The sequence below is a fragment of the Pyrus communis genome, chromosome 17 (assembly GCF_963583255.1).
Source record: "Pyrus communis chromosome 17, drPyrComm1.1, whole genome shotgun sequence".
NCBI lineage: Eukaryota > Viridiplantae > Streptophyta > Magnoliopsida > Rosales > Rosaceae > Pyrus > Pyrus communis.
The window spans coordinates 5,231,475-5,244,391 of NC_084819.1; the positions used below are offsets into that span (position 1 = coordinate 5,231,475).

General features: G+C 36.2%; 2 protein-coding genes across 2 annotated transcripts; one reads left to right on the forward strand and one right to left on the reverse strand.

The window, feature by feature from the left end:
* Positions 1–1,749: 1,749 nt before the first annotated feature.
* On the forward strand, positions 1,750–5,174 carry LOC137722901 (phosphatidylglycerophosphate phosphatase PTPMT1-like). The gene is made up of 6 exons (XM_068462018.1): positions 1,750–2,532; positions 2,957–3,079; positions 3,409–3,502; positions 4,070–4,152; positions 4,234–4,323; positions 4,589–5,174. Exons 1-6 carry the CDS (start codon positions 2,311–2,313, stop codon positions 4,976–4,978), a joined length of 1,002 nt encoding a protein of 333 aa, XP_068318119.1. The 5' UTR covers positions 1,750–2,310; the 3' UTR covers positions 4,979–5,174.
* Positions 5,175–7,235: 2,061 nt separating this feature from the next.
* On the reverse strand, positions 7,236–12,519 carry LOC137722569 (uncharacterized). The gene is made up of 12 exons (XM_068461604.1): positions 12,144–12,519; positions 10,945–11,029; positions 10,539–10,590; positions 10,430–10,450; positions 10,287–10,340; positions 9,557–9,607; positions 9,074–9,136; positions 8,382–8,447; positions 8,225–8,263; positions 7,972–8,094; positions 7,766–7,858; positions 7,236–7,687 (listed from the first exon to the last, which is right to left on the reverse strand). The coding sequence occupies exons 1-12, from the start codon at positions 12,223–12,225 to the stop codon at positions 7,355–7,357; spliced, it is 1,062 nt and encodes a 353-aa protein (XP_068317705.1). The 5' UTR covers positions 12,226–12,519; the 3' UTR covers positions 7,236–7,354.
* Positions 12,520–12,917: the final 398 nt, after the last annotated feature.

A 12,917-nucleotide genomic window follows, 5' to 3' on the forward strand; every position in this document is an offset into this window, starting at 1 on the left:
TCTTCAGTTTGGATAAACAGCAATGTGAAGGCAACCGGCGACATCTTCAGTTTGGATAGACAACATTGCGTCAAGACCAACTGGTTATTTATCCAAGTCTCGGTCAACAAGGATTTTTGAGGTTATCTCATTAGCCTTCTCGGCGAAGTGAGGTGTTATCAAGTTGCTAGGCTCGACACATTGAAAGCCGAGTTTTATTTTAGGATTGGATACTCGCAAGTACATTTTTGAGTTCGGCATTCAGACGGCCGAATCACATTTACAATCAAGAAATTTATCTCTTTCGAGTATTTGTGTCCGTACAGTCTGGCACTAATTTAACTTACTTATACTCTCGCAAATATAATTACAGAGACCGAACTCGACGCCAACGATTTGTGAACTTCAAAGAAACTAGCAGCCTTTTCCTTAGGCTCTAGAATCCGAAGGCTAAGACGTGTTCCTTCCTTGACCGCAATTGCAAGATTGAGAAGTCAGCAGCGCGTCCAACACCACATCAACATATTTTACTCCCTGGCGGAACTTGGTTGACGAGTTGGCACACCTTGCACACAACCGAAAGACGTAGTTAACTTATTAATTACTCGGTCTACACGCCATATAGGCTTGGTAGTTTTTAGGGTCAACATTAACATTTAAATATAATCTCACCTAATAAAGAATATTTGAGTTTAAAGATCTCATCATGTAAATGTGACCATAAACTTATTTCTATGTGCAAACCTGGAAAGGTTTAACATTTGAAGGTTCAAATTTCTCAAATCATTACATTTTTCTTATATTGAAAATTCTATCAGTATATGTTAGATGACCTTTCAAAGCAAAAAATAATTACAAATTTTCATGAGACGAGGGCAAATTGAAATCGTCGATTGAAATTGAAGAAATTTGGTTCGTGTTTGAATAGGAGACTGAATGGTTTTCTTTTTCCTTTCTTTTTCATGGTGAGTATGAATATACCTAAATCTCACGTGCTAAAAATTAATGAAATTTTCAATTTTAAGCCTAAATTCTAATAAACTTTATCATAGGTATATGAATCATCAAATTGAAATCGTAGGTTGAAATTAAGGAAATTTGGTTCGTGTTTGAATAGGAGACTGAATGATTTATTTTTCCTTTCTTTTTTATGTTGAGTATGAATACATCTGAATCTCACATGCTAAAAATTAACAAAAATTTCAATTTTAAGCTTAAATTATAACAGACTTCATCATAGGTATTTGAATTCCAGTTTGTAGACTAAATTTGTAAACCATTTGGTGTGTGAAAATAAATAAGTTAATCAACAGTTACGTAATTATTCAATTCTCAATTTTCATGTAATTTAGTTTACAAAACTTAATTTTTTTTAAAACTTAATTTAGTTTACTCATAAAAAATAATCACGTCATAATTCCAATTATCCTACTTGTCGATCGGAACCAGATCCCTTATGGATCCAAGGAATCTGAGCTCACTAATCAATAAATTCGGACCATTGAAATTTGATTTTACAACTATAAATAGAAAACCATTCTAAAAATTATAATAATTATAATTATTGGATCAAATTTAAATGATTTGAATTCATTGATTAGTACACTCAGATCTTTTTGGTTTTGAAGGTATCCAGTTCCTTGTCGGCCAGCCCCGTTAAAACGATGAAATAAAACGGTCCCGAATCCCACAAATCCCACCACGTGTCCCCCACTCACGTTTTTCAAACTCCCTCCTTAATGACCACCGTGACTCTATCCCTTCCCTCCATCTCCTTCCACACCCTCTCTCTTTCTCTCTCTCTCTCTCTCTCTCTCTTCCGTTCGTCCGCTTTCAGAGTTTGTTGAGAAAAGGTGGAGTAGAACCTCAGCCTATCCTCTCCCTGAAGCAAGTTCTTGTTTTTTAGGGTTAAGGGTTCCCTCGTATTCCCCACCAATTCCCAATTCCCAATTGATTCTCCCCAGATTTCATCGATCCTTGATCGCATCCCTCATCGTCTTCATCGTCTCAACCTTTACTCTCCGATGGTCCCCTTTTCGTAAATTATAGTTGCGAGCTTTTCCATGGTTTTCAGTTTCTCCTTTTATAAATCGAATTTGCTCCCGATCCTTTGTTCTTCTCACTGTTGCAGAAATTCTAGGTTTTCTAGCATGATTCTGTAATTTCTTTGGTACATAAAAGAAAAAAAAGTTTAGGGTTTTATTTATTTATTTTTATGGGGATAATTGTGTAAATGGTTGTTTGTATGTAAATATTGGGGGGAAATTTAGGGTTATCTGTTGAATCTGTGTTGTAATTGTGTTCGATTGTGTCGGGTTTGAATCTGAGGCTATGTATATTGAGGAGTTGAAAGGAGGGGGAGTTGGAAGTGGGGAAGAAGGGAATTTGTCCCCTGGAAATAGAGATTTTGACTGCAGGGGCATCACACCGTTGGATGCGAAGCGGGTTTTGATCGGTGCAGGAGCTCGTGCCCTGTTTTACCCGACTCTGCTTTACAATGTCATTAGGAATAAGCTGCAGGCTGAGTTTCGGTGGTGGGATAAGGTTGATGAGGTACAAATATCATTTTATTGTTCTATTTTTGTATTTATTTATTTGTCATGTATATCTTACAATGTGTATAGATTGGGTTTGCTTGTATATTGTGTAATGTTTAGGTGTAGGGTTTGATTTAGATTGTGAATTTTGATAGCTTACGAGTACTTTATTCCTTTGAGAATTTATCTCTTAATGTAATTCATGAATGGGGTGTGATTCTTTGTGTGTGGTAATGTTAGCTTGGAATTATTTTCTTAGCTGATAGTTGATGTAACGTAGAGCCGTAGACCCAGTTTATTATGTATCTTCAAACGAAGAAAATTGTTTATGTTTGATTGCACTTCTACATGTGGCGTTTTGCCCTGCGAGTGTTTATAGACCTAGTGTTGATTTTTTTTTTCTGTGTCTAAATTCTAATAATTTCTTCTTTTTTTTTCAGTTTGTATTGTTAGGTGCAGTTCCATTCCCTACTGACGTGCCTCGCTTAAGGGAGGTTGGAGTCGGTGGAGTCATCACACTTAATGAGCCATACGAGACTTTGGTTCCAACATCTCTTTACCATGTTAGTGGTTTTCCTAGTAGTTACACCAAAGTATCCTTCTTGAGATTTGTACTGTGAGAGTTCATTTGCTTTTGGAGATTAGTTGGTGCATTTTCTCTCTGATGAAATGTTGTTGCTGTTTGTGAGGATATCTCTTTTTGTGTGACATATTTAATACCTGACAGATTAACTGGTCCTTTCGGCAATGTTATTTTGTATTCATATGTAAATTATGTGGACTACACATGACTTGGTTCATGTCTGTAATAGACTAAAACTTCTTTTATGTTTTTCTTATACTTCACCCTATTTCCCAGTAGATTTATGCGTTTCTATTAAATTTCTGGCAGTCTCACGGCATTAACCATCTGGTGATTCCTACAAGAGATTACTGCTTTGCACCATCACTCAGCGACGCATGTCGTGCTGTAGACTTCATTCATGGTAAGCATTCTTGCAACCTGATTTCATCATATTGGAAGGCATCTGATATTGCATGACTTAGCGCAAACAAGGCATGTATCTATGGCATATTCTGATCTTGGCTAGATACAGATGACATGTTAGGAAACTTTTAAGCTGAAACAAATTGTCCAGCATTGCTCTTATATGCAAGGGTGCAATTGTAAGTCTGTCCTATATTTTTCCAGTGTAGATAGGTTATGATGCTCAGAAATTAAGGACCGTCTTACCTACCTCTTTTTTATTGGACGGAATTTTAGAAACTTAAAAGAGAGAATTTTGGTATTTTTAAGCTGCTTGGTGGTGTTGTTGAAATTTTATTCCTGGGTATTTAAAAAAAAAAAACATTTGATTTGTTTCACCGTACTTGTTTAATTTTCATTAAGGACTAGGAGGTTTAGTGTTAGTCGTTATATATATCCTGGAATCGAAATTGTCATTTTCGTGAAAATGTTTGATTGTAGTCTAAGATATGATTTTGTTTTTTCTTCTGAGGAGACTTATCTGATATATACTTTTTTTTTCTCTCATTTGGTTTTTGTCATGAAGAGAATGCATTAAGTGGACGGACAACTTATGTTCACTGTAAAGCTGGACGGGGGCGTAGCACAACCATTGTTATCTGTTACCTGGTTAGTACTAGGCTCTGAAATTACAAATAACTTTGATGATTGCCAGCATTACTGATCTTTTTTTTTTTTTTTTTTATATAGGTCCATCACAAACAGATGACACCTGAATCTGCTTATGAATATCTAAAGTTGATTCGGCCAAGGGTGCTTTTAGCCTCTGCTCAGTGGCAGGTAACTTGTACAACTTATATGTTACTTGCACTGGCATTGTTGGCTGATTTTTCTCCCTGCTGTTTGATGCTTTTTTCTTTCGGTTGGTCCTGCTTGGAAGTTGGTGCAGTGAGAAAATTGTATTTACATTTCTGTTTACCAGTATCAGTACATGAACAATTTGCCTATACTACTATAATCTAGATTTGCACTGACCTGTGGCATGATCTAATTGTACCCTTGAATTTGACTTATCCTGATCTCCTATTTGATGGTTTGTTTTCAGGCTGTCCAGGAGTACTACTATTTAATGGTGAAGAAAGCTTTTGTTTACAGCCGCATGCCAGATCTGATGGTGAAACCGCTTCAGTCTGCTTCTTCGCACAATCTAGTTGCATTTGATGAAGGCTCTATGGTAGTAGTAACAGAATCAGATCTTGAAGGATATGATGCGAATTTCCAGTCTGGCGCTGTGGGAAGTGAGATTTGGGCAGACTTGAGTGTGGTTTATCGGGTGCGAGTAGCTGGTCAGGCAGCTCTTGCAAGAATCTCATGTATGTGGCTCCGCTGCGGTGCCCACCAGAAGATCTCAGGAGAGAATATGGGCAGGGACAGCAGCTGCTCGATGAGGGCTGATCGTCTGGGCGGCATTAGTGTGGATATACAAGTCTACTGAGGAAAGCCCCAGAGAATGCATATAAGTTGTTTGCTAAGCGTTCTTTTCTTTTAGCGTCTTTCTCGTACAGAAAATGGGAATAAATGTTTACATTAGGCAGCACTAAACTGTGTTTTTCGCCGCCTCCCCCGTTGTAAATTGAGTCGCTACTTCTATCTTGCATCGAAGCGAAAGAAAGTTGAGCAGTATGGTTCAATTATTAGTGATGCCTATCATCATATTTATTTGGTAACCTAATTTAGAAAAAAGAAAAGAAAAAAAAAGTACGAACAAATGACAAACGTAAGGAGTTTGTAACTTCAGTGGTTTAGACGAACAATTTTATGTGTAGGATCATGGTTCTAAAAAATGCTAGGTGTTAATTCGGGTGGCGAGTTGGAGCTTAGTGCTTAGGCGACTAGGGTTTTTTTATTAGCATCGCACACATATTGTTGAATGCATCCCTCATAAAATATTACTTATACACTTTAATACAAAAAGATTATTTAGACCCCTTAAGATTATGAATACACCTCAAAATCATTTTTAGTGTATATTATTTTCTTCAAACTCTCGAATCCACTCTCACCCGCTGTTGAACTCAACGATACAATTCATTGCAATGTCATTTATCACATATCAGTTTGTGTTTATAATATTTCATTCGATTGACAAAAATCTCTTCAGTGAAAATTGAATGGGTTTGCTTTTGATATGGTGGAGTTCGCTGTCACCTGTCAGACGTATACAGAAAACAAATATTGAAAACCTCATGAAGCAACTTAGGGCAACTTGTCCTATTCCTCACATTATTTCTCCTTACTCGAGCCAATAAAAGTAATAGTCTTCAATGTAATGGCTTGATGATGAATTGATGATGGACACTTCCGAAATTCTCTTGACCAACCTTTTGAATTCACTTGCTAAGATTGCAGAGGCTCTATTCTATTTTTTGCAGAACTTGGTTTGCATTCAATGCTTTTGATCCAATTTCTTCAAATACGAAATCTATAATCCCTAATTGACAAAAAACTAAACACTCAATTGACATAAACCCAGATGTTGACAAAGAGTTTGAGGGTTAGGTGTCTTATTGTTGTGTATGTTGGGTGTGAGGGTAGTATTGGAAAAAATGTGGGGTGTATTAAGATAAATTTTAGTTCAAAAAGTAAAAGTGGGGTTCATTAAGTATGTGAGGTGTAGTCAACAAAATTTGGGGGTGTGAATAAAACAACCTTTTTATTATATAATGATAAATAAGTATCTATTTATAATTAAAAGACACATAATTGTATATATAAATTGTAAAATAAAATAACATATAGATTATAAAGTATTAAAACATAATGAAAACATGAGGAACAAGTATATAATGAGTGTTTATCTAAGTATTCAACAAGTCTCTTACATTTTATTAAAAAAATAGAATGCAAAATGAAAGTTATTTTCTGTTAAGTGAGAGTCGCAACCTAAGGCCATCTCCAACCGAAGAAGGGCCATAGGGCTCTCTTTAGCCCTATAACCCTCCAAGAAATTATATTTTAATGAACAGTGCCAAACTATATTTCATACCATCTCCAACCGCGAGGGCCAAATGGCCATAGGCCAAACATAGCCATGTGACAAAAAAAACCATCTCTAATCGAGGGGGCCAAAAGGTCATAGGCCAAACATAATTTATTAATTAAATTTAAAGACTACAACAACTTAAATTTAGAAACTACAACTTAAATATTAAAATCTACGACTTAAAAAACTACAACTTAAATATTAAAATTAGAATTTTTTTATTTTGTCCTGAAAAAAATTCAAATCCAATGGCTACTGGCGCCGCATCAGCATGACGCCAGCTAGCCACCAATAGCCGTTGGCATTTGAATTTTGGGCCGCCCTGGGGCTGGCTGGCTAGCTCATTTGGGCCAGCCTGTTGGTCTGATTTGGTATTTTTGGCCCGGTGAGGCCCATAAACCCTTTGGCTTAGTTCTCCATTGGAGATGGTTTTCATATCATTTTAGGCTATTTTTAGCCCTATGGCCCTCTTGGCCGGATCAGTTGGAGATGGCCTAAGCTGATTTAGGCGGGCTAGGCGCACTTTCTTAATTCAAACGTTTAGAGACTAATTAGGGCAGTAACCAATCGCCTAATGCCTAGGTAGGGATTTTTGACTAGCATGCGGGATATAGAGTGATATTTTTTATGCTGAACGCCATTTTGTGGACCAAGTTATATGCCCTTGAATAAATTTTGTACAGAATATATATCCATATATTGGCAGGGCTTCAGTCACATAGGCGTGGAATAAATTGCAATAATTGTACAGATAAATCATCCCCACCCACAAACCAGAGTTTAATTTTTGATTTAATAGTTTTGAGTTCACCTAGTGATTAATCTTAATCAAGGCTGATGGTGCAGTGACTTGTCCTCTGTGAGGCCAAGAAGTTCACTGAAGAAATTCTTGACCGGTAAGGGCCACCTGTACGACGACGATCCTTCCAGTACAACTTCAGTTGTTGCTCTCTCATCAAAATCTCCACTTGCCCTCCCGGTGTGACTAGCTTCCTTGTTTCCATCCGTCGTTGATGCTGAATCTTGCAAGTAGGGCACTACGTGCTTCTTCATGTCGCTGGTGGAGATTCCGAGATGACCTCCTGCAACGCTAATGTACTTGACCCTCCCAGCTTCGTCCAAGGTTCTCAAACCGATCCAGTCCTCAGTATACAGATCGGTCTGCATAAAAGTGAAGGCTTTTAAATCATAAATGCAAATCTTCTAATGCATCAAATCTTTAACACTAATTGGTGTTACCTGCTGTGGACTTAAAATCGATTTGAAGCCATCATCTTGGTAATATCCAAACCACGAGGTCTCCTTCGGTATCAAAACAGTGTCATGCTCAAACTGCAGAAATACAAAATTAGCATGGACAGAATGCATATGGTTAATTGACTAATTAATATTCTGAGGAACCTAAAGAAATGTTACCACAAAGATATACATATTTTCCAACTTACCATGATAAGCACCAGGTTCTGTAAGCTACTAAACCTTTCCTTGTAAGTGGAGTTTCTCTCATCAGGGAGTTCGTTATTGAGCTTCGGAAGAAACTTGCATTTCCCTAAATATTCAGACATTGCCTGGAAACAAATTGTTGATCAGGATGCATTTGCTTACAGCTATCATAAAACTGAGTAAAAACCGTAGGTGAACAATGCGGTAAACAACACCTCATTAGATGTATCGAATGTTTCATTAGTAGCCACTCACATTTGGTAATTTAAGATAACCGCTGGGAGCCAAGTGTTCCTACATTTTCAGAATCACAATCAAGATGGTCAGGCCTCATTGGAAATATACGTAGGAGAGCGAAAGTGGACACCGTAATAGAGAAAAAAAGAAAGAACCAGCAGAATTAGATGCATACTTGAATATAGTCTGTGTAGATCTCTGATTTAAGTAGCTTATTCACAATGATGCAGAATATACCAGACTGCAGAGGCACAAAAACAAAGCCCTTTAGCATTATTAACATGTCCCAAATAGGTCACAGTGTATTTCCAACCACGTTTGAAGTGTTCCTCGGTAGTTAATACCTTGTGACTATTATAATTTGAGACATTATGCTATAAACAATAAAGTTCTGCAACAATCTCATAAATATATAAATATGCTGCGGGAATCAGCAAAGTAGGTAAATGACCAGAATACAATGCGGTCTTTGTATGGAAGATTTCACTCTTAGATGTATTATAATACAAAATGCTTTCAAAATATTCTCATCTTATGAATTGAATGAATGACGTAGGAAATGCAGTTTGGTGCAACCATTTACGATAAAGTACTGCAGAAAGAGCTAATCCTCTCCTGCATAAAATCATAAACTTTCCCATATATATATCTGGTTCTTTCGGGTGAGAAGCGCTCTATTGGGAAGAGGAAACATCAAGTTCATATAGCATACTAGGATGGTAATTTTAAGCACCATGGGATTCTACACTCTGAATTCAATTGTTAATATACGCATGTACACTCTTCTTCACCAGAAGCTATCTCAGCAAGACAAAAGCATTTGGATAGGGAGGGATTAAAATTCCATGATGATAGTATGTTACTTACACCACAAAGAGGCACAGAAGCAGTACCGGCATGAGGTCCTCCTAAAGAGACGAAGTTCTTGACCTGCAATCAATAATGGCAAAAACAAGAAATTTTGCATTGTCAAATCCGCATCTGTTACGAAATGAAACATCAACTTCTGTAAGAAATGCGCATTGAACCAAAGAAACAATGATACGGAAGAAAAATCTCTAAACCTAATAAAGCATTCGCCTATAAACCACATCACAGAAAAATGTGACTAAAAATTTCTCTGAGACAGAAATAATCCTAACAGCTGTTATGTCACCAAAATAATATAAGAAAAATCTAAGAAAAACTTATAACCTCATTCCTCATGCATTTTCAAAGAGTTGGATACATGTAGCTCATACATGTATGATAACTGAAATTCAATTTTAAATTTAATCACAATACATGTAGTCCGTTGAAAAGCAGTAGAGGAAAGATGATATTAGCAGAGTTAGTTGAATTGAATCTTACAGGGGGTCCATCGACGCAAAATTCTACCACACCTCGGCCTATCAAATTGCCCTGTCAAATTAAAAAGAAAAAGTTATGAGAAAGAACCGATTGACCAGAGTTACTTGAGCATCAAAACTCAACATTATAAGCTACAATTCATTAATCTATTCATAAGCATTGGGGGATTGAAAAACAATGTAACACGATGAAAAACTTGTCGCAGATGAAATGACAACGAAGGCTACATAATATAAATAAACTTGCAATCCACAATGAAAACTACCACCATCAGAACAACAAAAGGAAAAAGGAAGAAAAGATGATGTAACGGCAGATCATCCCACATATATCAACAAAGCCATGAGTCAGTAGCTAAACTTGGGAATAAAATGGCATCTAATAAGGACAACATTGAAACATAATGACAGCTACACTGATGGCCAGAACAATGACAAATGTCCTAAAATACAGAGTCATAGATGCCAAGAATCATTAGGGTGAAGATGGAGAATGATATCACCTGTAAGGAGTGTTTTGATTCAAATTCAAAATACATAAAAAAGGACCGGTTAGGTGAATGAGGCAAGAAAACATGTGATGACATGTACTTACTAAGTGAAATGGTGAGGAAGGATGTCAAGAAGTAATTCCGATCATGGTGACATAATGTGTGGAGTTAAGCTGCGCTGATCAAAAATCTAATTTACTAAATACACGTGAAAACAGAAAGATCCAATCATAATAATACCTGGGAGAGACCAACAATGTTGTAACCTTGTCTCAGTTCTTCCTTTTCTTTAACCTGTGGTTGTAGTAGGGAACAAAGTCAAAAGTCACAGAAACTTCAAAAGCCAGAACAACAATATACAGTAACAAGGAAAACTTCACCACCTTATCACAAACGATTCTGGTCTGCAAACACGTAGAAAAAAAGTCAGATTACAAGTGGAATTCATAGAATTATAAATAAAATGACAAGCCTTGCTTTTTTAGATTTTACCTGTTCCTCAAGAGGCAAAAACCAGGAATCCCACGTTCCATCACCAATTTCTCTGCAGGAAGGTAAATCCTAGCAATATTATTACACATGGGAAAAGTACACTACATACTACATTGCTCCCCGAAAATTGAAAAAAAAAAAGAAAACAAGTGTAAGAAACCAAAGGGCGGACTTCTCAGTTACACATCACCAAGAGTCTTTTAAACAATCGGGTTGTATCTTATCATATTGTTCTATAAACTCAAGAAGGCCACACCATATGTTAAAATAAATCTTAGAATCAGAATTTGATATAAAGTTGTTAAAAGCAATGTGATGAATGAAGTATACGGAATTAGCTCTCAAAGGATAACATATAGGTATGGGAATAAGTAGACAGGCTTGAGAAGAAAATAATGGACCATACATGCAATATCCTTCAATACCAGAAAAGTTGCTCAGTTGCTCGGTAAACTGTTTAACTCCTTTGTTAGAGCACTGGTCTCCAATGCCTGTCATGATGAAGCATTAGAATGCAGAAAGAGCATAAGAATGCAATAATAAAGAATAGTGAGAGAAGAAATGAATCTTCGTTTCACTGATCAAAGTTAACAAACTCCAGGAAAGAAAGATCAGTCAAATATATAAACGGAAACTAAAAGAAGAACTACATGGATGATGTTCAAAATCCAACTAAAAACACTTAACTGGTATCAGATTGACCAAATTCAAGGGAAACTAGGTATCGATAGAAATGTCAAACTTTTTTTCAAGCATACAACACAGAAAACTTGCACTATTCCAAGACTGAATTAATACATTAGATTATGCAGGGTTTATTGAATGCAATTAGCTAATAGGAAGGTTTGAAAAAATGTTTAGTAAAAACAGAGTAAATGCTTCAAAAAAGCACATTGGGTTCATTTTGCCTATAATTCGAATTAGTCTGCTGCCGTTTGATGAGGCATGCGCAGGCAAGCAACAGATACTACCCAGCAGCAGTTTTTATTATCTTTTTTGGCTGCATTGTTATTTTGTTTTGTATTTTTCTCAGCAGTTTTTCTTGGTGATTAACCGCAAAAAGAACCTATTTGATTCATGCTACAGAGAGAAAAAGTTTAAATATCTCGCTGCTGAATTATGTTCCTCGGGCGGGTGAACCGAAAATTGTGGTTTAATTCTTTGATCTACAATCTTCATGTAACGGTTTAATTAATTAAAGACAGTTATTTTATATGTATTTTTTTTTTCAACCACACAGAAAATGCAAAAAATAGAACTTTGAGAAAATTTCTTCCAGATTTAGATTAAGGCCATGTCTCCATGCATTGCACATGCTGGCATTTGGATATTAGTATCTAATTGAACATCTTCAGGAAAATGGTCATCATCAAGTTCCTATTAGTTCTAAAAATCTTTCTCTGATGCAGCAAATTACAGCAAACCACCATATTTAGCATCAATACCATAAATTAATCAACTTTTGTCCAGAAAATAACAATATATCAAAAACCCAGAAAAAATTAAGCAAAACACAGATACAGAAACAGATTTATCAAACAAAATATGAATAATTTCTTTGAAAGGAAAATTGACAAGTACGAAACAGAGAGAGCAGGAAATTACCATGGAGGACTATGAAGGGTACGGAAAGTGAAGTTGGGATGGATATCAAAGCCACGATGAAGACGACGACCAATTCCATCATCTTCTCTTCTGGATTGTGGTCTCTGAAAATTCTTTCTTCTTATTATTATTATTTTTTTATATAAAAAATTAATAAGATATTTAATATTTGTTTATGGTAATGGTAATGGTGGTAGGTGGTGTGCGATTGGCGGATAAGGAAGCTTAAAACATGGAGGCACAAGTGATTGCGGTTGGCTTTTGCTTCGACGGAATTTATTGAGGGTATCTGATTTGCTTCTCGAAGTCACCAATTGACGATCTGCCAAGATTACAGGAATTAAATAGTATTTAAGTTACCGTTTCGTGATTTGCGTCGTCAGACTGTCAGCCCCCAGGAGTGGGAGGTGCAGTTTTTGGAATAAGGATGATCTTTGAATCCTTTTTGTGAGAATCTCGAGCAATCTTTAAATTACATTCATTCATCATCATTGTAAAATTTTTTATTTAAAATTAAATATAAACAGTACTTGACGAAAACTGACTACATGATATACGATGAACGGATATAATTGGAGAATTCGGAAACGACCCTCATTGCAGTTTTTGTATATTCGCTGCATGGTCTTAGCCAAGTCAGAAATTTTTACAAATGTGGTATTATAAGGGAGGAAAATTAAGATTTTATCCCTTGTTAGAAGCATCTACTTGCATGAAATTAGTACATCGTTATCGTAGTGTCTTGGTTCAGTAATTTTATATTGTGAGTAAGTT